This window comes from Lycium ferocissimum, chromosome 7, assembly GCF_029784015.1.
Source record: "Lycium ferocissimum isolate CSIRO_LF1 chromosome 7, AGI_CSIRO_Lferr_CH_V1, whole genome shotgun sequence".
Classification (NCBI taxonomy): Eukaryota; Viridiplantae; Streptophyta; class Magnoliopsida; order Solanales; family Solanaceae; genus Lycium; species Lycium ferocissimum.
The window spans coordinates 6,497,681-6,525,405 of record NC_081348.1 but is presented as its reverse complement, the minus strand read 5'-3'; the positions used below and the strand labels follow the sequence as shown (position 1 = coordinate 6,525,405).

The following is a 27,725-nucleotide window of genomic DNA, read 5'->3' as shown; positions in this document are numbered from 1 at the left end:
ATAAAGAGTACAGAAAATCATAAGACTTGCCTTTTGAAAACATTTGTCATACATATACATATATCGGTAGATAAAATCATATCATAATTGTATCATCATATTATCATACATATATACCGTACCCCCCTCTAATGAGGGGCTCGGTGTAAGATCATATCATTGTACATTTATACGTACCCGGCCCTCGTGAGGGACTCGGTGAGTAAATCATATCATAATCATGTCATCATGCCATCATATATATATATATACATACCGTACCCGGCCCTCTAGTGAGGGACTCGGTATGCCATCCTGGTTGCCATCCCCATCATCACAACATCATATACATATATACATATATAGCGTACCCGGCCCTCTAGTGAGGGACTCGGTGAACAATGCAGAGAAGTTGCACGAATGCGTACCCGGCCCGGGACTCGGTGAAAGATGCATTGAGCTTGCACGAGCAGAGTAGTGAGAAACCATATGCACATAAATCATTTCCAAAGACGCAATGGAGTAATCATAATGAATCGTCATTCGAAATCCGGGCAATAGTTATATCAAAAAGCTTTCGGACATTACTCGGAAACATATCGAATATCGTAAGCATAACAGAGTATCATAAAGATCATAATCATATGTCAAATCAATCCGAGTCTGCCTCGGAACGTTACGGACATTAGTCATTATGGAACTTCCTACAAGCATATCGAAGCGATCCGAGCCTTTCTGTGAAAGTTACGGACGTTCGTAGTTTCGGAATCATTTAAGAATAAAACGCTTTTGAAAATAGAACTTTCATGCAATTTTCGACATTTAGTCATACAAAAACGTAAAGATCATAATTCGATTACATTAAGGATATGAACATCAGGAAACAAATAAGAATCATAAGCATGCTCGGATCGCGAGAATAGAATTACCTCGAAACTCGTGTCATAGCTTACTTACACTAAGACATGCCAAAACGAAAGGTGAGCTTTACATACCTTAGCCGCTTCTTAAGCTAATCCGAACTTACGTCTCGACTTCTCACGATCTACAATAACATTGATAGGCATCGAACATTAGCCATAAACATCGAAGAATCCAATTCCAAGCCATTACTTTTTCTACCGAAATTTCGGCAAAGATTTCCCCTATAAATTGGACATCCCGAGAATTTAACTCGGCCAAATCCATCAACAACCATACCAACAGACATTCCAACAACATCAACCATTAATTCAAAACGCATTCTAACATTAATAACCTTCTTTCACATAATGCGACGACATTCATTTATATTCAATTCAACTACATATATCCAACTTAATATCGACGATCGCATATTCAAATAACAATCCAAAACCTTTCGAACACGATTCAAGAACATTTTCAACAATCCGCACAATATTCAAAGTAATCCAACCAACCTACTACTTCACCCGAAATCCTCTAAGTTCAAGAAAACAATCAACGACACATTTCTTCCTTTCAAGTTCATCAACTATATCGACAATTCACACATTGACAACATTATCTTCCATAAATACAAGAATCTACTTTAAAATCGTTTTATCTTCCTCAATGGCCACAAACGGCCACAACAACTACAGCTTCCATTTGAGTGATCAAACCTTCATTTTCATCACATAATCCACAACAAACAACAACCAAAACACTACATAAAATTAGTTCTACACTTTTACACCACACTATATGTATTCGGCCACAACATATCACACCATAATCACATGAATTTCATTCATTTCCACACTCCACAACATACACAACAATCAAATTACACTAAATAGAATTTGTTCATCATGCTTACTCCAACAACATAGGCTCACGGCCACAACTTGCAACACACATATTTTTCATGACTCCCATTCAATTCTACACACTACAACGTACACAAATCATGAATAACATATAAAAATAGAGATTGAACTTCTCCTTCTTCACTCCACTCCATCTCTCGGCTAGCTTGTTTTTTTTGCAAGAAAGAATGTTTTGCATATCCCAACAATTACTCCATGGTGTAGAGGACCTTTTAATTGGTATGAAAACTAGAAGGAACAAGTTTTTTTCTTGATCAAGTCCATGGGGCTGGTTCGGCCAGCCCCTCCCTCTTGGCCGTTTTTCTCTCTTTTTTTTTCTTCATTTTTCTTGAAATTTCTAGGAGCTCAATTGATGAAGATGACTAAGTTGTCATCTTATATATACATTTATAATTAAAACATGTGGCCTATGGACCACATGTCACATGCAAGGCCACATGGCCATTTTTTTTCATGAAACAAAATTTCCAAAACCTCCCTTTTGGCCCCAAATTTTCATGAAATGTCCAACTTCCCATAATTCATTTTTGGTCCCATATTTCATGAAATATTAGTTTCCACAATTTCACTCTTACCCCAAATTTTCCTTAATATCTCCATCCAATGAAATCATAAGCGACTTATGCCTTACAATAAAGTCGAAAGATAGCCTTGTCCATAACTCTTCGCAACCAACTTAAAAATATTCCGACGTGCAAAATGCGAGATATAACAGAAACCTTCAATAGAACCTGGTCACCAATAGCAAACTCCAAATCCCGGACCTTTCGGTCCGCATACATCTTTTGTCGACTCTGAGCTGCCAAAAGCTTGGTCTGAATAACTCTAACTCTATCAAGGGACTCTCTCAATAGATCCGTACTCCAAGGCCGAGCCTCGAATCTATCAAACCAACCAATTGGATATCTACACCTCTTACCATATAAAGCCTCAAAAGGCGCCATGCCAATACTCGAATGATAACTGTTATTATACGCAAACTCTACCAATGGTAAGTGTTGGTCCCAGTGACCATCAAAATCAATAACACACGCTCTCAACATATCCTCGAGCACCTGAATGGTCCGCTCGGACTGGCCATCGGTCTGGGGACGAAAAGTTGCACTGAGATCCAATTGGGTACCCAACTCCTCATGAAGTGCCCTCCAGAATCAGGAAGTGAAGATAGTACCCCGATTAGATACAACAGAAATAGGAACCCCATGAAACCTCACAATATCCCGAATGTATATCTTGGCTAACTTGTCTGCGGTATAGAAAACCTGAACTGGAACAAAGTGAGCGGACTTAGTCAACTGATCAACTAACACCAAACAGAGTCAAACTTGTCCAGGGTCTTCGGAAGACCCATAACAAAACCCATGGTAATCCTCTCCCACTTCTACTCAGGAATGGGCATCCTCTGAAGCATCCCACCGGGTCGCTGGTGCTTATACTTTACTTGCTGACAATTCCCACACTTAGCCACAAAATCAACTATATCTCTCTTCATCCGACGCCACCATTAGTGTTGTCTCAAATCACGGTACATCTTAGTCGCCCCCGAATGAATGGAATAGCAAGATCTATGAGCCTCAATCAAGATCAACTGAATCAAATCACCAACACGAGGAACGCACACGCGACCTCTAATCCTCAAAATGCCCTCAGAATCAATCACGGCCTCCTTAGCCTCACCCCTCAAAACTTTATCTCGAATCTTTCTCAACTAAGCATCCTCAAATTGATGAGTCCTGATTCGATCCAATAAAGATGACCTCGCCTCTATACAAGCTAAAATCCTGCCCGGGGCTGAAATATCAAGGCAAATGAAACTGTTGGCCAGAGTCTGAGCCTCCATGGCCAACGGACGCTCGAAAACAATCAATCGAGATAAACTCTCCATACTCACTGCCTTACCACTCAAGGCATCAGCCACCACATTGGCTTTCCCGTGATAAAAAAGAATAGAGATGTCATCGTCCTTCGGGAGCTCCATCCATCGGCGCTGCTTGGAATTAAGATCTCTGGGTAAACACATGTTGAAGACTACAGTGATCGGTGAAAATCTCACAATGGACACTGTACAAATAGTGCCTCCAAATCTTCAAAGCGAAGACCACGGCTAACAATTCCAAATCATGGGTAGGGTAATTTTTCTCATGAACCTTCAACTGACGGGGAGCATAAGCTATCACTCTACTCTCCTGCATCAACACCACACCCAAGCCCATACGGAAGGCATCACAATAGACCGCGAAGTCCTTACCCTCCATGGGTAATGCTAAGATCGGGGCTGTAGTCAAAAGAAGCTTGAGCTTTTGAAAGCTCTCCTCACAATCATCTGTCCACTGAAAGGGAACATCCTTCTGAGTCAATCCGGTCAAAGATGAAGCAATAGCAGCAAATCCCTTGACAAAGCAACGGTAATAGCTGGCCAAACCCACAAAACAACAAATCTCAGTAACAGTAGTGGGCCTCGCCCAACCCTTCATAGCCTCAATCTTTTGTGGGTCAACCATAATCCCATCCTTAGACACAACATAGCCCAAGAATGCTACAGACTCCAACTAGAACTCACACTTAGAATACTTAGCAAACAGGCTATGCTTCTTCAACAACCCAAGAACAGAACGAAGGTGGCTCTCATGCTCATCCCTAATCTTAGAATACACCAAGATGTCATTAATGAACACAATCACGAAGGAATCAAGGAATGGCCTAAAGATGTCATTCATCAAAGTCATAAATGCAGTCGGGGCATTGATAAACCCAACAGACATCACTAGAAACTCATAGTGGCCATATCTCGTCCGAAATGCTGTCTTCGGAATATCCTCTGCCCTGATCTTCAACTGGTGAAAGCCAGAACACAAATCAACCTTCGAAAACACCGAAGCACCCTGAAGCTGGTTGAACAGATCATCAATACGAGGCATAGGACACTTGTTCTGAATAGTGACCTTGTTCAGCTGGCGATAATTAATGCACATCCTCATAGTCCCATCTTTCTTCTTCACGAATAATACATGAGCACCCCAAGAGGAGACGCTCGGTCTAATGAAACCCTTCCTCAACAAATCCTTTAACTGCTCCTTAAGCTCTCTCAACTCAGCAGGTGTCATCCGATATGGCAGAATAAAAATAGGACAAGTGCCCGGATCCAAGTCAATACAGAAATCAATGTCGCGATCGGGTGGCATACTCGACAGATCCGACGGGAATACCTCTGCGAACTCGCTCACAATAGAAATAGACTCAAGGGGTGGAGATGCAACCGTCATATCACGAACATGAGCCAAATAGGCTAGACACCCATTACTTACTAACTTCTCCGCCGGAAGGAAGGAAATGATCTTCTTCGAAGTGGGACTAGGAGTACCCCTCCACTCAAGCCTAGGAATGCCTGGCATGGCTAAGGTGACTGTCTTGGCGTGACAATCCAAGATCGCATGGTAAGGAGAAAGCCAGGACATCCCCAATAAAAGTAACCAAACAAGACCGGTAGACTCGATCAACAATCACAGAATCTCTAACTGGAGTAGACACATGAACAGGTATATCTATGCTATCACAAGGAAAATTCCAACAAACGGCATCAAATACAGATACATACGAATAGGCGGATCCAGGATCAAATAACACAGATGCTGCTCTATGACAGACAGAAATGGTTCCTAAAATCACATCATCTGAGGCCTCTGCCTTGGGCCTACCAGGAAATGAGTAACAATAGGCTCCACCACGCCCGCCCTGAGATCCCCCTTTCGTACTCTGAGAACCACCTCTAGAACCATGAGAAGCACCGCGGCCTGACTGAGCACCGTCCCTCTAAGAAGCCCCACCCGACCACCAAATAATGTCGGAGTCCTCAGCGGCTGATAATCCCGCCTGGGTCGGGGACATCTCCTAGCAACATGCCCAACCTCTCCACAAGAAAAATAGGTAATAGGAGACAACACGATACACGGGCCGAAGACTCGAATGAAGCGCACCGTCCACCGGTCCGGAGAACGAACTCCCGGGAGCTCTCTCTTGGGTGGTTCACTGCGGGGGGGGGGGGGGGGGGAGCCTGTAACGCTGAATGCACAGGATGGCAGGAATATGGCTAATGTGGCCTTGAAAACTGACCGGCGCCCCTCGAATCAGAACCACCATAACTCCCAGTCTAACGTGGCCTCTTGTCACCACCACCAAAAGCAAGGGCCTTAGCGCCCTCAACCATAGAAGCATGCTCGATAATGGACTGGAAGGAAGCCCCCACAGACTCCATCTGAAGACAAGGAATCTGTAGAGAGCCCACTAGTCCCCCAATAAAACGCATGATCCTATCGGCCTCAGTAGGGATCAAAGGAGTAGAATAACGGGCTAGATATAGGAAGCGGGTCACATAGGACTCCAAAGACATGCCCCTCTGCTCAAGATGCAAAAACTCCTCCCTACGTGCCTCTTGCAAAGACCGGGTCACATACTTCTCAAGGAAGGCTTGGTAAAACTGAGTCCAAGTCAAGGGAGGGGAACCCTCAGGTCTGTACGCCACGAAATACCTCCACAACATCTTCGCGTCGCCGCGAAACTGGTAGGACACATAATCAACCATGTAGGTCTCCCCGATCCCCATCCGGTGCAGCAACTTATCAAGAATAAACTCATAAGCATCCTCAGACGAAGTACCAAAAAAACTTGGCGGCTCTAACTTCCTGAATCTTCCAATAAGGTCCTGATCAGACGCAGTCATAACAGCGCCCTCCATGGGCCCAATATCTGTTGACACCTAATTTTTGACCTCCCGTAATATATTTTAATCACTCAGAGTTCGCGGGTAATAAATAAATGAGCTGAGCATTTTGAAAGCCTTATATGATTTTTATGAATTGTCCAGGTCAATATTTCTCTCCCTTAAATTAATAAAAGGGATTTTCATGCATCATAAATTTATTTACAAATTAATGAGTATTTTCATGATATTTTATGAGATTTTGTTAAGTTTAATTAAAATAAAAAGAGAGAAGAAGGGTTTTTATTTACTTAATTATTTAAAATTATCAAAATTTTGCAAATACTTCATTCTCTTTTAATCTTTAAAAATTTGAGTAATTTAAATAATTTAAGTAATTAACTATTAAACCCTTTAAACTTCTGATTTTTATATAATCTGTATGATTTGTCAAAAATAGGCATAATTTCCCATAAATGTTTTAATTAGGTTAATTAATTAATTAAGTGATAACTACTGCAAAATTGATCTTTTTTTTATAAATATATTTTGTCTTGGCCATAATTAAATTGGCCAGCTCATGATTTACAGAAATTAGAGGTATTTTGTAAAATCAGCCAGTTAATGTTTTATTTAAAATAACTAATTTAATTTAATTTCAAAATTGCTAATTAGGCCAAGCAAGGCCATAATTGAAATAATTATGTTGGTTTAATTAATTAAGGCCATTTTTAGGCCCATTAATAATTTGACTGACCTTTTTCAATTATTCTAATAAAATAACTACGGCCTAATTTTTTTCCCATAATTAAAACTTCTTCAATTTTAATATTTTTCTAATTATTTGTTTTTATGTATTAGGTATACATGTATACACCAAGTATATATATATATATATATATATATATATATATATATATATATATATATATATGGGCCTTTAATTCGTATTCAGCATTTTGGATCGAGTCCAGCCCAAGACCAGGCTGAGACCCGACCCAATTTGCCTTTAAACGGATAATAGGTATACACCCCACCCCTCATTCATTTTACTCTTTTTTTTTTTCAAAATTTAAACCCCCACCCACCCACCCAACCCCGCTTCTCTCTCTCTCTTTCTCTTACCTCTTCTATGAAACCCTAGTAGCCGCCTTAGCTTTCTTCACCTCTCTCATGCCAAAAATGGCATACCTGCAGACTTGGGTTGACATGCACAGCCTTTGCGGTCTTATTATGGTGAAAATCCGAAAGTTTACTCATTTTTCATGTTCGCTCTTACCCGAATATGATAAAATCTTTACTTTACTCTGTTGTTTTCAAACTTTTAGTCAAGATTGTCTTTATTTGTTGCTTTTAAGATTGTTTTCACAGGAATTTTGTTATTGGTCCATATTCTTTGGGTCAGATCGACCCAAGAAGGGTCAGATCTGATCGTGTGTTGGCTTGTTTCTGATCTAGATCATTGATTTGTTGGATAATTTGTTAGGTTGTAAGGAAAAGGGTTTTGTCCCACACCGTTTGTTGTTGATTTCATTTTGAACTTTGGGGTTCTATAATAGAACCCCAGCCTTTGCACAAAAAAAAAAGCCTTTTGGAGAGAAAAAAACTGAAAAAATAGCAAGGAAAATATATATAGAGAAGAATTTTAGGAGAAAGGAAGTGAAAAACTCAAATTTTTCAGAAAACTTCCTAGTAAAAAAGAATTTTGAAAACCTAGACTAAGTATTGGGGTTTTAGTCAAAATATTTGGTTCTTACTTTTCTTTCTCTATGTGTGGCTGGGTTTGCTGAGATTTGGAAGCACAGAGGCTCCCAAATCCGTTCTTCTCTTGGCTGCGCATTTAAAAGGTAAATCTTGATTTAGTTTATCTCATTTTTGTATTTAGTACTTAATATTCTGCCTAGTTTGAATATATATTTGTAGGTTAGTTGTGCTCATATGTTCATGTCTTGTTTGGTCCTGTGCCTAATGTGTGATTCATTTGATAAGAACATGATCTGAATGGAGGAAAATATCATAGTGAAGTTCATTTAAGAATGTAGACTGTTGAAGTGCTTTGGTTTTTTGTCTGTTCATGTGGTTGTGAGATTCTATGTTCATCATAAAGGTGTGTGTGAGGTGTCTTGAAGGTCTTTTTCCCTTTCCCTTGCCTTTTTCTTGAATATTGTTGTTAGTTTATTGAGCATGATCTTAAGTGTTATGCCCTATTTTTAACGGATTAAAACTAGTTCACAACTTATGTCTATGTTTCCTCTGGCTTTGAAAATTTTTAGAGTCGCCACCTAATTTTAGGAAATATCAGGAAACCATTTGTAAAAATGTAAACTCCATTTTTAATCTTTGAAACCTATGAGATTCTAGGTGAGGGTTTTATTTACCCCGAGAGGAAGGTTTTAAGCACCCCTCAGAGCCTATCCGAAGACAGTCTTTAAACTTAGCTTAATTAACACTAGAGGGGGGATTATTTAGCTATTTCTTATTTATTGTTAACTATTTTTAAAGAGCTGCTAAAGGATCTGATTTCCTAAGATGACTTTTACAAATAGCAATTTTAAAGTCATTATAATCATGTAAATAAATGCATGTACGTGCAAAAATGATTAGTGAGAGTGTAAAAAATAAATATGCGTGTATGTTTATTTGTAAAAGTAAGTAGTTTAGTATGCATGAGATGATATATATATATATATATATATATATATATATATATATATATATATATATATATATTATATATATATATATATATTTGGTGACGATTGTTTTTTGTTGTTGGATAAAATAGTATGAAAAGGAGACAATTAGTATGTATATTTTGAGAAAATAATGTATACATGTGATGTGTACATGTAAGTATGGTATATAATGTTTAAAAATAACTACTCGTGATATGAGAGTAATATATAGGAGAATAATATATATACACATAAGAATAGGGTATATTTACAAAATATGACGATACTTTTTAGTTTACAAAATATAACTATAGATTTCTTACAAAACATATACAAAAATTTTCACTCAAGGCTTAAAATTTTCGCTCAATTTTTTGGGTATGAAAACTATATGAAATGTGTATATTTCGCTCAAGGCTTAAAAATTATGCTCAAAACTTTGTGTATAAAAACTGTATGAAATATATATATCTCGCTTAAGGCTTAAAACTTTCTCTCAAAATTTAGTGTATGAAAATTGTATCAAATATGTATATCTCACTCAAGGCTTAGAATTCTCACATTTGTTTTTGTATGAAAACCGTATGAAAACGGTATGAAATATGTATATAACTGTGTGAATTTATATAAAGTTCATGTTAGCTTTTTGAAAATTTAGTACAACTACAATAACATTGTATTCAACATTCCTACAATATTCATACGAATTTAATTTAATACTACAACAACATAGAAAACTTAATATACAATTTTCATACAAACTCGGCATACAATTTTAATACAAATTTGAATCTCCGTATCATATAGATCCCCCTTTTCCCTATTCTCCGTATTATACAGATCCCCTTTTTCCAATTCTTTGTTTAGCATAAATTTCCCCTGTTTTGCTGCTTCACACCAGTTGAAGAACACGGATCTAGAGAACTGCATATCTGAAAAAAATACCAATTTCACAATTTTTGTCAAATTACCTTCACTGCAAATTCTCACCAAATTCTTTCTGTCATTCCTTCGTCTCTACCAAATTCTCACCAATTTCGTGCACAAACATATGGGATTTGCTGGAATTACCTTTTTGTTCCTGGCAAAAACACCGACAAAGGTATATCACCTTGATCCTTTCCCGGAGCGACAGAGAAAAATTCACGTGGCCTATCTATCAAAATCACATCCCGCGCTTAAAGGGAAGGATGTGGACCTGTAAGAAACAAAGAATAGGAAAAGGGGGAAGGGCGGGGGAGGGGAAGGGTGGAGATCTGTATGATATGGAGAATATGGAAAAAGGGGGAAGGGTGGGTTTTTGGATCTGTATGAAACAAGGAATTGGAAAAAAGGGGAAGGGCGGGGGATCTATTAATACGGAGAACGGGGAAAAGGGGGTAAGGGTGGGTTTTTTTGTTTTTTTAAATCCGTTATGTTTTGTAATTAAGTTGGTATGTTTTGTAAATAAGGAAAAGTATCTTTATGTTTTGTAATATAGAGTCTTAAATAATATTATTATGTCATTTTTCCTAATATATATGTATAAACGTGATGTAAAGATGATTAAAGAGTTAATAAAAGTAAGATAGTGTAGATATGTATGAAAATAAAGTATGTACCGTAAAATAACTCGGGCTACTATAAGTTGGCCCTAACAAGAGTTCTTTTTCCTGTATTCTAGTTAAATAATAAGGCCTATTCATGTTAGTTAAAATAAATGCTGAAAATGTTATTGGCCTTCTGTTTTGAAAACCCCTTTGATCCGTTCCTGTAGGAGACCAAACTCGAATTCACCACTATTTTTCCCATGAAAATAAGCATTTTTTAAACTATAAAACACCTCATTTTATCCTTTGATATCCGCATTTGAACTCTTAGGGCTCGTTTGGTACAAAGGATAAGGATCAATAATCCCAGAATTATATTTGAGATGAATTTATCCCACGTTTGATTGAGATAAAATTGTGGTATAACTAATCCCCGGGATTAGTTATCCCGGGATTGTAGTGTTAGTTTATCCCTGTGAGAGGGTGGAATAACTAATCCCGGGATAACTAATCCTAGGATAAGTTATCCTGGGATAAGTATTTTCCAACCAAACGACCCCTTAAAGGCACTTTTATCCTTCACGAAAAATACGTATTTCCGAGCCTTTCATCTTGCTGAAATCTCCTGGAGAAGGGAAGTAATGACTAAGGTGTCGTTTGGCCATAAATACCAAAAACAAATTCATTTTTTTTTGGAATTTTTGAAGTTGGAGTTGGAGTTGTGTTTGACCATAGTTTTTGAAATTATAGTTTTTGGTGAAATGTAGTGTAAAAAAGTGGAAAAAAAATTGAAAAACGGTTTTTCTTGTTTTTGGTATTCCGGAATACAACTTCAAGTTGTATTCCGAATATTTATGGCCAAACGCCTAAAAGTAAAAAAAGTGAAAAAAAAATTCGGAAAAAAGTGAATAATTTTTATGGCCAAACGGCTACTAAGTTTTGCTATTCCCACCTGAAAGTTCTATACAAAATTGGGTCACAAACAAGAGCATATCAACACCGAAAACTCAAAGGGCTGGTGTTAGTTCAAGTAATACAATGAATACGGTAATAAGTAAATGCGAGGCCAACAAGAAGAGAGAAGTGGCTGGACATCTCTTTCAAGAATCCCAACACCGAACTAGGAGACTCCATCGAAACAAATAAGAAATAGTGACTCGATGAGGAATAGAATGGGGCAGACGCAGCTTGTAGCTCAGTCCAATTGGACAGCTCGTGGAGTTTTGCTGATAAACTCCCAAGGTGCTCCGAGTGTTTCATGTAAAAAAAAAAAAGGAAAAGGATTAGCAGCTTATGACAAATATATAAAAGCTCGAGTTAAATAGCAAGACACGCACAATTATACACTAAGGCTAACATATTTTCCAGAAATCTTAACAGGATGTTCAGTTAATTTATGAGAAGAATGATTTATGTTATTACAAGTATGAAATAAATAGAGCATACGCAATAACTAAAGATACCCACAGTTTGCATCTGGGAGAAACCATATGAATACTAAGAAAAAATGATAAAGCTGTTTGAACTCAAAATTTGCGCGTAGTTGTCGTTCACCAGAATCCTGATTTGTTTTTAGGATTTAAGAGTAGACCAGGAACAGTAACAAACCGGAAACAGTGATGAAAAAGAAACCTCAACATACTTTGTAAGTTTATGCTCTGCATCTTAGAGACAAGTCACTGGATTCATACATGTTTTAAGTTCATGAATGGATGAAGAAGAGAGTCAAACACACTCATAGTAAACTCATTTACTAGTTAGATTTTTTATTTTTATAACCAGTTATTAGAGTCACAAGCTAGAAATATACAGTTATCCCACAACGAACTTCAAAATGGTGAAAAAAACGACACCGTTCTTCTTTTATTTGTTATTTCAAGACCCTTAAATTCTAAAATCCAAACCAAGAAAGTAACATATTCATGTCTAAAACATCATTTCCTAGAATCCTAAGGAAAGAACCTTAAACCAGCAAAACCGAAAGAAGAGTTTACAACAACCAAGTTCTTGAAAGAAGAGATTGAAGGATTTCACAAATTTAAAATCCTAAGTATACAGCTATGATGCCAGACAGACAAAACCAGATAGCTTTCCCAAATGATCCGACATTTTCCTTACTAGCAGTGTATTCATGATACTAATTTAGGTGAAGGTGTAGTCTCTGTAGACATTACTTCTAAATGGAAAGCGGTCTTACTGTCTACATAAACATGCCAGAAAAAGCTTATTAATTCCCAATTCATATTACCTTCACAGTGAAACTTTTACTTGCTAGTACCATACAAAAATCCTAAAATATGAGATCATGATATCTTACATTTTGAACCATGGTCAAATATGCCCTTGTAACCTAAACATCTCTTAGCCATAATCTTTAATCCCTTTATTCACATTTTACTGATGATCTCTAAGTGCAGATAAACTGTTATGCACTAGCGATACACATATATTTTATAAACAAGTTAAAAAAAAAAAATTGAAACACAACTAGCATACCATCATAACAGTGGCTATACCCTTTCTGAGACATTAAACATCCTATAGTCATGGTCCTAATACTCTTTAAATAACATAGAAGACAAACATGCTCCCCCCAAAAAAAAAATGATGGAACCTCTGGATATGAACTCAATACACACTGGCAAATACAATTAATCATAAGTTAGCACGTTGAACTTTCACAAATCAGCATAGTATTTCCACAATAAAGGAGCTCATACCAATGCAAAGCTGAAGGTAATTATCAAAACACCATTTTTAGCGAAAACAGAACAGTCCCTTGACGACCCAATTATTTTCTCATCTGATATGTCGAAACAATACTGTCATAGGTGTTGTTGGTTTCGTTTACCTTTTCTTTCTTTCTTTTTTTTTTTTTTTTTTTTTTTTTAATCGGGACAGTAACCTTCTTCTTTTTTTTTTAATTAAAAAATAGTAACTTTTTTAAATAAAAAACAATAACTTTTAATCTAAATCAGTAACCTTTTAAACATCAAGAGGTAATTCAAACTGATTTTTCTTTGTAGTAAATTACATCAACACAACCCCTTCATCTCGACATACAAAGAACTCTCCTAAACATAAAGCTATAGCTTAAATGACCAGCATGCTTATGTTGTAAGCCTTTGAAAATTTTCCACAACTAAGAGAAAACATTCAGCAGTGAAAACTTCGTAAGCACACATTTTAAGGTCGCAAACCAGGCATCAACATAAACTAAAAAAAAAAAGCTTCCGATAGGGAAGTTCCAAACAGGGCATAAAAAACGGACTGCTTAAGCCTAGTTTACATGAGTTCAACATAGATTTTACAAATGTTAGCACGTTGTCTGGTTTATTGATGTTCCTGAAGATATATTTTTTAGAACACATTTATTAGCTAACGTGAATATTATTAAGCATGGTAGGTTTGTAAACTTATACTCTCCCATAAGTAGACATCCATCAGAATGTTCTTCTCAGGGGAAACATACGCGAAGGCAAGATCTGATATCTAAACATTTGTAACTATTACCTACTAAACATATACAATACTAACAAACCTTTTGATCAAGCAATACTCTCTAAGCATCAACACAAAAATAGAGCAAACATTTTAAACTAGTAATCCCTATATTGATTTACTCTAAATCTGATAAAAGTGGATTCATGACCACTAAAACAGAAGTTAAACTCAAACAAATCCTCAAACAAATCACTTACATTAGTTACATCTCTAACACGATTCGACGACCAACAAAAGATACCCCTTTTTTGCACTACCACCAGCAAAAGAGATTAACACAACATAACCATGACCAAAACCAAAAGCTACCATCTTCGCATGATAAGGATTTTCTAAACACCTCTTTAAACATATAAAGCCAGAGAGAAAGGAGGAGCAGTTACATCAGAAATATTCGCCTTTTAAAATTCATAATCTACTATTTTTATTGCCACATATTGATTCTCTAATGAATACAGAATCTCATGAGTAATGTACACAGCATTTTGACATAGTCGATGTAACAATTCCTAAGTGTAGTTAATCTTCCTTGACCATTTTTTATGCAACAAATTTAGAACAAACAAGGCAGTAATCGGGTTCAAGTCCACAGAATCAAACAAAAACAATCATATCCATCGAACGATCACTTTTCAGCTAGCTAAACCAAACAAATGACGAGAAAATGCTTGAACGATTATATTTCTACTTTTACCAAAAAAATTGAAGATGAAGAGAAGACGAGTGTCATTACCTTCTCCGTGACAGCGAACTGAGGCTTGTTGTCGTCTCGAGTCGCCGAATCCTCTTGAAGAGCTTGCTTAGCCGAGAACTTGAAAGAAGATTTTGATAACCAAAAAGAAAAACTTAGAGTTAAAAATAGAATTTTCTTAGAACCCAAGTTCTAAAGCAATAGGAATTTTGCGAGGGGGGAAAAATAAAAGCAATTTTTTTTTTGTGGCTGTTCAACCTGTGTCTTTAATAGCCCATATAGGGGCTATATTTATAGCTAAAAAATGGGAACTCAAATTCAACCTTGAAAACCACAAAAAGAGAGGGGGGGGGGGGGGGGGAGGATCATTTGAAATAAAATTCAAACAAAAGGAAATCATGAATGGAAGAGAAAGAAATCACCTTTTTCAGAGATGATTTGAAAGGTTGAGACCGTTGAAGCCGAAAATCTGAAAGGTTTTTCAGCAAACCGAGCTCTGAAGGTGGGGTGACGTTTTTATCCATTCAATCGTCCTTGTATTTGCAAGATTCTCACGTTTTCCCTATTTGGAGGTTGAACAAGCTAGTTTCAGAGCATTAATGGCTCCATAGTCTCGTGGAGACGGAGAAGGGATTGAAGGGACGTGATGGCGGTGGCGTCGCGGAACGCTTGGCCCAACATTAATTTATCCGAATTTCTCGGTTCTTTTTCTTTTTCTACTTTAATCAATTCAAATATACTTCTTTGTCCTAATTAATTCCCAAAAATGTGTACATATAAATTACAATATAAGTAATTTAATATACATATTTAGTTTAAAATAGAGTGAAAGATGATTAACATATTAATAAATAGGATTAAAGGAAAAATGCCAACGCCAATATTGATATAGGAATATCAACACTATTTCTGAGTGATTTAATTGTAAAGAATGATGTTTAGTAATTTTTAATTATAAAAATATGATGTTTGGTGATTTTTAAGAAATGATAGAAACCTTTCTTAATTTTAGAGAAATAAGATCTTAAAAATTACTGTAGTAATTAGTGAAAATATTCCAAACTCGTTTTTAGGGAATTTTCAAGACTGAGAAGTATAGTGAAATTAATCAACTAAAAAAGGAGGACCAAAATTGGGGGTCAACATTAAGTAGGGTAAGGTACAATAAGTTCAACTTAAATAAAAGAGAAGGAAGATGAGACTGTCTATGTGTAAATACAACTGAACATGGTTGATTTGCTGGTAGAGTGTGCTTGTGATTGCAATTAAATGTCCCTGCTTTGCTAGTCAGTTATGAATTGCCTATTTGTGAAGTAAGTTCTGTTGTAAAATTTTTGACTAGATTGTTGGAATTTAATCAGTTGTTTCTGGATATAGCTGCTGATGTGCTCCTTCTTTTTTCTAAAAAATGAATGAATAAAGGAAAATTTAGATTAAAAAAAATATATGAATCTATTATGCTGAGTCTTTGAGTATAACAGTAGGGTGTTTCATTGCTCCTTTCCTCTTAAATAATCTTACACCTAGAGTAGAGTAAGACAAGATAAGCTAATTGTTTGTTTGTTGTCTAATAATAGAACAAAGGAATAGCAGGTGCCTTAGGTCTATAGTTTGATTGTTTGTTCATGGCTATGACTATGCTTGTGTCATTACCTAATGTAGGTTATGTATGATCACCTAGGATTTGTGACAAGTGTATGTTAAGTGTCCATGATTCATAGCAGAAATCCTAGAAATTATTCTGAACATGGTACCCAAATGTGAATCCTGTTTCCTTTTGATCTGCTTAAGGTTGTTTTATCTTGTTGGAATTTGTTTGCTTGTGCACATCGTATTCACAACTTGTCTTGATAGTCTATACCATAAGCTCTTCACCTAGAAGTAGTCTACCTCCCTAAATGTGCAGAATCTGATGGGAAAGGAAAAGTAAAAATAAGAGAAGTAATAGAGACCACAAGATCAGGTCTTCATTTAAGGCTAACTAGAATTGATTTAGTTGCTAAATGGTTAGTGGACTAACTGTCAACCTTGCCACCTAGTCATATTGAAACTAAAAAGGGTATAAAATAAAGAATGAAATGAAAGTGATGTCTAAGGGGGAGGTTTGTTCTCTTGTTTGTGATTCCTTTCGTTGACACTGCCCTTATTAGTTGGTCTTACTCTAGAAATGAAATAATCTGTTATGGAAAGTAAGGGACTAATATATCATGCTCTTGTAAATGTGTTGTCTTCACCCATATATGAGTCTTAATTTGGTAAAAGATCATGAATGTTCAAAGTTTATGAGTCTAAGTATTAAAAGAAGCAACTTGACTTTGATTTGTTCAAGTCCTGAGTAAATTCAAAGACTAAGGCTTTACTTTGGGACATGAATATTCTCTTTGTTTTCCTATGTCTATAAGTAACTGATGTAGTAATTATAATCTCCTTGTTTACAAACTGCATAGGTTCAAAAAATAGGCACAGATAGAAAAGAGAAGGTCTTGTGATGATAATCTAAGTAAAAGGAGTATGAAGAAATGGCATAGAGGAAAGCAGTATTTGGGAACTAAAAAAGGAAAAACAATTTGTCTGTTGATTTATAAAAGCGCCTAATGTCATTTAGTGTGTGATTGAAAAAGGGGTAATAAAAGTTCATGATTGCATGATTTGAGGTTGGAGACCACTTGGCTAGATGGGGAAGGTCTTTTAAAGACACCTTAGGAGAGGATTGAGAAAGGGTCAAGCATTGCTTGACCCATAGTATCTTTTCTCCCAAATAAAAGGTTGTCATGGCATCCCTCTCAAGTCTATGGGGTATAACCTCTCACCCTTGCACTTTGATGTCACCTTGTCATTCTGTTATGGTTGTTGAGTCTTGAAAGATGGAATTGTTTATACATTTGTAATGGGCTGTTGGAACTGATTTAGCTTGGTTTGTTGTGTCCGTCTTAATATGCCTTAAGGAGATGTTTGGATTAGTTGAAGACTGTGATTAAACTAGAAAAAGATAAAAGTTTAAAAAAAAAAAATGGACCTTACTTGTTTTGGTAAATGAAATGTAAAGTTCTCTCCCTTTTTGAAAAGGACATGGTGGTATATGGCAGAACTCTTAGCCATTGGTTAAGTTAGGTTTATGATTTGTACTCTATGTAAATCCTTTGTGTATTGTTGTGGTCTCAGCCTGTGTTTTGAAAAGTGGCCTGTTTCTCCCTTTCACCCTAAGTCCTAATAAGTGATTGTTTTAAAGGACAAGAAGGTCTATGGTTCTGTTTTAGTCAAGACAACAATGTAGGTTGATGGGGGTATATTTGACCCCCTTTCTCTGTGATTCTTAAGCAATAACTCATGCTTTCTTTCCATTTCTTTCTTTGAGCTGAGTCATGAGTCCATTAATACATAAGCCCAGCAGTAGATAAAGTTGGCCCTACTCGAATCATGTTTGAATTAAGTTGTTTTCTCCCTGTGCAACATATAAAGCTGGAAATATGTGATACTTATTCAAGTTTTAAAGAAAAGATGAAGATTAAGAATAAGATCACAGCTGAGATTAAGTGCATCCCTTAAGTTAATTTAAACTTTTCCAATGAATCTTGGAAATGGGTTTTTATAAAGGATAGAGTTAAAAATGACAACTTGGTCTAGCAATAACTCCTTATAGTTAGGAAAAGAGTTCTTTGGTAATGAAAGCCTAGAAAATCTAAGGGTGGTCTAAATTTCTAATCTTCCTTTATCAATCTGAAATCCCTTATAAGTACTCTAATGATAATCCCATTTTGGGTCTCGTAATGGTTTCAAGTTCCTTAGTACTGATTACGACGTGATGAACGACTCGAAGATCTAAGGATGTTCGTGGCACCCGCTCAGCCTCAAGGTAGGTTACGGCTTTTTTTTTTTTTTGGTAAACTCTGGTTAGTTTCCTATATTCATGTATTAGAAGGAACAGAGAATGCATGTGTACGAGTTGGAGATTATGGATTCATAGGATGATATTGTTATGCGATTTATATGTTCGGGCTTGTGGCCTGTAGATCCCCTAGGATTCTTGTATTATTTTTCCTTGGGCTTTGGTGGATTTTATGTGACTTGGAAGTAGTAGTTGGTACATACTTTTCTATGTCTCTCGATGAGAATTTCCATAAGATACGACTAATTTATTGTAACACCTCGTACCTTTAACTTAAGCTTTGACCATGATCCTAGACTTTGAAAACCAGATAGAGAATGTGGGGAATGGAAATTTCGCTTCAGTTGTCAGATGGGAATTTACGCCCCAGAGGACGGACCGTATTTCAGTTTATGGCCCGTCTTTCAAATCTTAAGTTGACATCTAAAACCACTGAGCATTCTGGAAGTTGGCTCAGGAAACCTTTACTGTTAAATACGGAATACGACCCGTATTTCAGCACGTAAATTGTCATCAAGTTCATTGTGCATTCTGGAATGAGGCTTGGAGAATTATATTGTTAAATACGGACTGTATTTTAAAATACGACCCGTATATGGTGATCGTATTTGGCAGGAGGTACTACAGTGTTTCTGTTTTGGAATATGTTTAAATACGGTCCAGGTTTTACGGGACCGTAAATCATAATACAGATTGTATTTTGGTCCGTATTTCACCCGTCGCGCCAGAAACTATAAATACCTGATTTCAGTTCTAGTTCTTATTTTTACAAGTCTCTAAACCCTAGAACGACCTGTTCCTCTCCTCCATCACCAAGAACACCAAGGTAAGTCTATTCCAACCATTCCAAGTGAATTCTAGCATGTGTTCTCATAATCTAACAATGAAATCATTGTTCTTAACATAGGGTTTTCAAGAAAACCCATTTAAAGGACTCAAAACTTAGACTTTGGAATTCTTCTTCGAAGTTCAGATTTTTAATACAAGTTTGGAGCATTACCAGGTATGTAGGGTTGCTATCTACGTGTGGGAACATCATTGTTCTTCCCTACGCCTCTTAATCCATAGAGTATGAATCCTTACGAAAACTGGGGTTTCTACTATACCATGCTCATGACAACCCTAGGTCCATGTCCATAATTATATAATGTATAAATTGCTATTATTCTATCATTGTGTTCTTAATAACTCCATATGATTATTGAAAATCAGTCTGTAATCCATGAAAACCCATATCTTGTATTCCATGAGTTCTTGCATGCATATTTTTAACTAAAAGTGATTATTTCATGAATATCATACATGTCTACAAATTTTCATGCAACTATATTTATAATTACTTTCATGCCATGATACAAGATACATACATGTTAAATACAAGCTATTTCATGAAACCATGTTTACAAGTTATTTCGTGAAATCATGATTACAAGTCAAGTACAAGTTAATTCACGAAAATCATGGGCTAAGAATAATTCACAAAAATCATGGGCTTCTTAGCCAATTATATCATGTTCATGTTTTTGAGAGTTGCACGAATTATCGAGAAGGCTCAGATAACCTGAAACTATGTAGCCACCGTAGGACAAGGATTGCTCCGCCCAGTTAGGATGATTCCTTAATTTTACACTGAATGGATCCATCGTGCACGTTACCACCTTATACCCCGGCAAGGTATGGGGGCTCTCTTGTCCCATGAGGTACCGGACTCCACGTACCTACATGGTGATATCATGTTGTCAGTTTATGAAATGCTCTCCCTACTTATCATGTTTTACTCATATATATATATATATATATATATCCATGCTCATGTTCATGTCCAGGTTTTCAGTTTCAGTTCTTACCTTGTTATCTAATGTCCCATGTTATTTCTTCGGTTGCTTTACATACCAGTACATTCAATGTGCTAACGTCCTCTTTTATTGTCCGGGGGCCTGCATTTCACGATGCAGGTACGGATTTACAAGACGATACCTCTGCCCATTAGGATCTGCTCGTACCAGCTTTAATTGGTGAGCCCCACCTCATTCGGGATTTAGACATTGTCTTTCTCTGTTTAGTTTTCATCTAAAGGTATGCTGGGGGCCTTGTCCCAACAATTATGTTTTCATGTCCAGACTCATGTTAAAGGCTTCATAGACTAGATAAGTGTCATGTTAGACTTTCAGAGTTTGGTTAGCCGGTTTGGCTCTTTTATGACATTATCTGCATGCACAATTTAAACAAGTATTCCCATGTATTATATTGTGACTCACTATGTTTTACAAAAGCTCATCATGCACTCATGTTACATTTCCGCTCATGTATGCCTCACGTTGATTCACAAGTCATGTGGTTCGCTCGGTCATATGCAGTCAGGCACCGAGTGCCGTGTTACGCCCAGGCCATGGTTCGGGGCGTGACATTTGTGCTATTCTATAAATAGTGAATCTAATTGATATTGGATGAATAAAATGTACCAAAGATCATAAATTAACTCTAGACTGGGTAATAGTGATGTCTTGTAAGTAGAAGGTGAAATTATCATACATTAATATTGATAGGCAATAAAGGGAGAGTGGTAATATTGTGTTGTGATTGATTTGTTCTATTGTTGTGGGCTTGATTCCGCGTAGTGATAGTATATATTGGAGACTATTGAGATATCTCTTTCGTGATATTGTGGTGCCTCACTTGTTTGCATTGATTATAGGACTTGCGTAGTCTTTCATGATTTTGTTGGCGTACCCATGCGTGGTACTTGTGATATTGGTCTGATTATTCATGTTGACCCATATATCACACGCATTCACATCTCTCATGATACATTGCTGATACTTGATGAAACACTGTGATGAGCTGAGCTCAGTTTGCATGAGAGTTATGTGAGTAGTCCCATATTTGATGGTTGTCCCGGAATCGTAGATTGTGTGCAAGTGATGTGAGTAGTCTGAGTCCAGCCTATAAATTGGGTCGTGAGAGATATTTAGGATATATTATTATAAGTCATTTGAATTTTTTGCACAATTTACATAATTGCTAAAGATATTTATATGATTTTTAAATAGTGAAAATAATTATTAAGTTAATTATTTAAGATAATTTATAAATTTTTGAGATATATATGAGACAAGGATTTTCTCTCCCCTTCTCTTTTTAAAGATGGCCGAGTCCAGCCTAAGATGGGTCGACCCGACCCAGATCTGCATTTAAATGCACCCAAACGATCCCTTCATTTCATTGGCCCCAAATTGAGACAAGCATTCTCTCTCTCTCTCTCTCTCTCTCTCTCTCTCTCTCTCTCTCTCTCTCTCTCCGAATCCTCACGTCACATAGCCAGAATTGGTAAAGTCGAGGACCCACGGCGGTCCTCGCATGGTAGAAAGAGAGGCAAGAAAGGTAAGAGCATTAATTGTTCTGCCAATTCTCGCCTAATTTCACCCTTGTTCAACCCCAAATGCACTGAAAGTCTTTTCCTTTTCCCCTTTTGATTTCTGCAATGAATTAATGGGTTTTGTCCCTTAGCCGACTTGAAAACTCTATTTCTATTGGTTCGTAGCAAATGTCATGGATTCAAGACGAATCCTTGACAAAATCGCTTCTCCCACATCGGATGGCAACCAATTTTTATGGGTTTTAATCTCTTACATAAAGGATACCTTATTTCACTTTGAAAAATAGGTTTGAATGAGCATAAGTCTTGAAATCCCTAAAATTTTAGGCGTTTGAGCAAACATTCGATAATCTAGGGTTAAGCTTTTTGCAAACCTTTAAGTTTTGAGTGTTTGAGTAGAAAATTTTAATTGTTTTTTCTTTGGGTTCTGTGGCTAAGATCGTGTAGAAGGAGGCAAGGTTCTCAATTCCATTCTCGACGAAAGGCTGCTCGGAGAAAACGTAAAATCCCTGTCTTTTTGTCATTTCATTAATTATGTGTTAGTTTGCTTAGTTTTGTCCATATGTATATGTTTACTTATGTCTGCTTTAGATTTGTAGTTGTGTTTTATTAAGTGCTTAAATGCTTAGGTTTGTTTAGTCTGGTTCCTGTTTTAGGCTTTGATGCTTAGGTTATGTTATTTGTGTTGTTAGGTTAAAGAATGGTTATGATAAAAGGATGCTTAGGGTATTATGTCATTTTTTAGACTTTAAACTGTTTTAAGCCTTCCTTTAATGAATAGGTGTTAGCTTGTAGATGTTGTTGGTATATCATTTGAATTAGTAATGTTTAAACCATATTTATCCAAGATTAAGAAGGGATTCTGATTTTAGATATGAATCCATGCCTTGTATTTATAGGTTTAATTCTGGTACAGGAGAGTTGTTAGACCTTAAGGGACTTATTTATTTGGTTATTTGTTCCCAAGTATTTATGAATACTATTCAATGAGCTTAGGGTCCTATAGGCTTGAACTTTGGTACTGTAAAAGGTCCTTCGGTTAGTCCTTTCTTGGTTATGTTGAGTTTCAGAAATTTATGTAAAAAAATAATTGTATACTTAGACCACTGTTAGGTGCAAAGAATAATGGAGTTTTTTTTTTCTAATATGTTTTGAGGTATGGTTGCTTACAAAAAGGACTTAACTCAAAACTAGAAGTGTCACCTATCTCTTTAGCTTTGTCAAAGTTGTCCAGTGCATATGCATGTGTTATTAACATGAATCTGTGATGGTGTTGTATTTATGACTCAGCTTGTTTCAAATGTTTTGCTCAAACTACCCTTTTTTATACCAAAAATGTTAGCATGTACCCTTTTACCTCTGTTTAAAGAATTAACTTAGCAATTAGAACTCAAACTCGGTAGAAGTAGCATTTGTGTACTTGCTTCCCTTTCCAAAAACATTTTATCGGCATGTATGAGCTTTTAAACTATGTCTTGGAAGTGCATACCTTGCATATTCTGTGGGATTACTCTTCTAAAAAAATTAAAAAAATAAAAAAATAAAAAAAACTAAATATAAGCACCCTAATCTAAGTAGGTGTCCATATGTGTTTAACTAGTCTTAAGTAATCTGTTTTGGGTTCATTTAGATAATGTTGTTAAATCTCGGCGAGTGATTATCATGTTGGTTTGGTTTAGCTTAATTCAATTAGTGTTTAAGGCTAGTGTTAAAATCTGGATATATAGGTGCGAGGGAACCGTTGGCACGCTTCCCGGGGTGTCTAGACCTGGATTCGGGCAACTTTTGTGAAATACAGGCTTAAAGTGAAAAAGAGTTGACCCAAAGTTGACTCGATCAATGAGAGCTCCTTTGGGAATTCCGAGGCCACGGGCTCGTTCGTAGCGTGTTTTTAAGTGTGTCTACGTGTATAGTATGTGAGCAGATAGCCTTGGAAACTAGTCGAAAAATCAGATCAAATGGTGAAACTTGGAAAAAAATTCTGGTGTACGATCTTCTCAGTGTCCATTGCGCAGCCGCACCGGGGGTAGCGATGATGGTACGCCGGAGCGGTGAAGAGCAATTGTGACTAGACCGCTGGAGCGGTCGACGAGTAGTTTTATAAGTTTAAAACCCCAAAACCCTTGTCATTATTTCTATTCCGACTTGAGAGCTTTGTGGAGGAGAATTTGAGGGTTTTCAGGTGGTTTCTTCCCTAAGGTAACATTCCTACCTTATTATAGTTTCATTATTCATTAACCTCTCTTAATCATCTAGCATAATCTAGAATCTAATGGGTCTTTAAATGGGTTTCTTGAGTTGAGTTCTAAAATCAAATTGGCTTCCTAGATTATGAATAAACGATGTTAATGTTTCTATTTATGCTAAATTATGATATATCTAGGCTTGTTAACCAATGTCTTCCATGCAAGAGTTGAAATTCATGAATCAAAGTTAGAGTTCTTAGACCCAATTTAGGGGTTTTCATATAAATGATGATTTTGAGAATTAATTGAGTATTCCTATGACTAAAGTGATGGATTTTGCCCTTTTGGTATTGAATTTGGTATTTTGATCATAAAATTCCCGTTTTGCCCTTGAGACCCCTTTTTCCTAAATTAAGGGTTGGAATTTGACCCGAACAGAAAGTAGCCAATATGGGTATCATTATTCATGGTTTCTTACACATAATTCATATGCGATAGAGTTTTATTGGAGACGCTTCGAAAGACAACGCAACGTGTGGGTTCGTGGCACCTGTTCGGCTGCCAGGTAGGTTATGGCTTTCCTTCCGGTAGACTCCAGTTAGTTTAATATATTCATGTATTAGAAGGAACGGAGAATGCATATTTGGGATGGAATCTTAGGATGGTATTGTTGTGTGATTTGTGTGTTCGGGCTTGTGGCCTGTAGATTCTTTAGGCTGTTTGATGTGGTTTTTCGTTAATATCGGTGGATATATGTGAGTTGGAAGTAACGGGTGAAACCTATTGTTGTGTCCAATGATGAGAAATTCCCGTAATATGTGATTTTTGTGTTATGCCATTACTAGTGAACCTAGTTGATAGATGGGAGGCTAAAATACACCAACGATTGTGATTGAGTTCTAAAAGGAGTTGTGACGAATGATTGTGAGTGTAAGGTGAGATTACTTGTTCTAAGCTAATAGGCTGATTTAAGGAAGTGGTAATAATGTAAATTGACCTTTGTGTGTGGGACTAGCCACCCCGTTATGTGTGTTTGATGGTTCAATTGTGTTGGCTTGATGCCATGTGTAGTTGGTAGATATCGAATTCTACTTGTTTTCCTGATTCGGATAGGATTGACATACCCGTTGTTGGCATTTGTACTTGGATATATTGTTGGCGTACCCACTGTCGGTACTTGAGTTATTGATATATGTTGGCATACCCACTGTTGGTATTGTGATGTGATACGTTGTTGGCATTCCTGTTGTGGTATTTGTGATATTGAACTTGGTGGTTGATGTTGACATATGCATTGCATACATTCTCTCATATTCATGATGCATGGCCTACACCCGGTGATGATTCGGTATCGTTGATTGAGTGAAACTGATATTTTGATAAAATCTTTTACTTGAGTGATTGTAAGAAGGCCGATGTTCGAGGTTCAATTCCGTAATCGTTGACATATGCATTGCATACATTCTCTCATATTCACGATTCATAGCCGATACCTGGCGATGATTCGGTATCGTTGATGGAGTGAAACTGATATTTTGATAAACTCTTTTACTTGAGTGATTATGAGAAGGCCGATTTCCGAGATTCAATTCCGGAATCATTAACATGTGCATTGCATAACTTTCTCATATTCACGATGCATAGCCGATACCTGGTGATGATTCGGTATCGTTAATGGAGCGAAACTGATATTTTGATAAACTCTTTTGAGTGATTTTGAGGAGGCCGATGTCCGATGGTTAAATTCGGGCATCGTTGTTGCATGGCCGATTCTGATGTTATCCCGGAATCGTTGTTAGTGCACGGACTCTGCGGGTCCCCCAGAGTGGTGCCGGTAAGACTCCCCCTGTGAGCAATTAGCCAGGGTCCCGTCTGTCTGTTTGGCAAAGATCCGGGATGGGTGGCACTCAGACTTCGCGAGTCACACTGGGTTGTGCTACCGAGACGTCGATATTTCCGTCCGGAGTACATGTGTACACCTCATTTGCATGGCATGGCATTGCATCCATACATCTTGCATTGCATTGATACATCTTGCATTGCATTGCATTATGGCTTGTTTGAGATGATTTGGTGTTTGCTTATGATGATTGGATTCAGATTGATTTATTCAGACTTGGCACATTAGGGATTAGATGCTTTACTTAGGCAATGACGTGCACTTGGATATGAATTTATTGATTGAACTTGCTGAGGTATCCTATAGACCGTCCGTAAGATTAGTATATGTTTGGTCTCTATGTGATGTAGGATATCGAGTGTCTTAATGATGAGTTGACTACTAGACTGAAACGATCGATTTAAATGTTATGTGAGTTCTGATATCGTTGCGAGTTTAACTGGCGAATTATTAGAGTGAAATTAATGCTTAAGGGTATTGATGTGCAGTGTGTGTTAGATAGCCGTATGACTTGATTGGGTTGTTATCATGTTTATTTGTGAATTCTTTTACTGATATGTGTTACTAACCATTGTCGGCCTATAATACTTACTCAGTACGCGTGGTTTGTACTGATATTGCACTTGCTGCACCCTTTTTGGGGGTGTAAATTTGTTTCAGGTGATTGATCGAAGCATATGTGGAAATATGCGGTGCCTATCTGGAAGACCTCCTCCCATTTCATTTCGGGACGGAGATTGAGTCTTAGAATGTAGTGGTAATCTGAAAGCATTAGTCACTCTTGTACTAGTCTAGACCAGGTCATGGGAAGTTGGATCGAGTCTGTATTTGTTACATCGTTGTAATTATATTAAATCCTGAGTTTATTGCATGTATTATGAAGCTTCCGCTGAATTTCTAAGTATCTATTGATTTAAATGAATCGCCTTTACTTAATTGATGTATAATCAATGAGAGGGTTTCCCTACCGAGGTGGGAAAGGTAGGTACCCGCGCGACCCCGAAATGGGTCGTGACAATTGTTTTGTTCAAGAGTGGTATATTCCTTTGTCTATCATGTAGGATTGAGTATATGGTACTGTATATCCTGTTTTATTTCTAGTCGAGTTGTATATTAGAAAGTGTATATGGTATATCACTCTTAAGTATTTTCTTTAGATAAGTTTTAAACTATATATATTGAGTGTATCTATGTATATCGCGTAGTCCTAATCTTGTCTTTTTTAGTAAGGTAATTGTTGGGCCTGCTATGTGTTTGTTTTGTCAAAAAATATTAAAATGAGTCTGGGCCTTAAAATGAATTCATATCCGTTTTGGCCTATTTCTAGGCCTGAAAGTTGTTTGATTTATTTTGTCTTTCTTTGGGTGTTGTCGTTTGGTCTCGGCATTATTGGGCCACCTCTGCATCTTTTGGGCTTACTGATTCACCTTATGCATACTGGGCTATTGTATTTCCCTTTTTGTGAGCTTAA

At 36.9% G+C, this 27,725-nt stretch overlaps 1 protein-coding gene and 1 long non-coding RNA gene across 2 annotated transcripts; one reads left to right on the top strand and one right to left on the bottom strand.

The window, feature by feature from the left end:
• Nucleotides 1–11,687: 11,687 nt before the first annotated feature.
• Nucleotides 11,688–15,545, bottom strand: LOC132063204 (uncharacterized). The gene is made up of 3 exons (XM_059455662.1): nt 15,329–15,545; nt 14,949–15,026; nt 11,688–11,956 (listed from the first exon to the last, which is right to left on the bottom strand). The coding sequence occupies exons 1-3, from the start codon at nt 15,428–15,430 to the stop codon at nt 11,738–11,740; spliced, it is 399 nt and encodes a 132-aa protein (XP_059311645.1). The 5' UTR covers nt 15,431–15,545; the 3' UTR covers nt 11,688–11,737.
• A 6,405-nt stretch (nt 15,546–21,950) lies between these two features.
• On the top strand, nt 21,951–27,183 carry LOC132063205 (uncharacterized). Its single transcript, XR_009416347.1, has 2 exons — nt 21,951–22,679; nt 26,915–27,183. It is a non-coding gene; the product is annotated as an uncharacterized LOC132063205 (long non-coding RNA).
• The last annotated feature ends 542 nt before the right edge of the window (nt 27,184–27,725 follow it).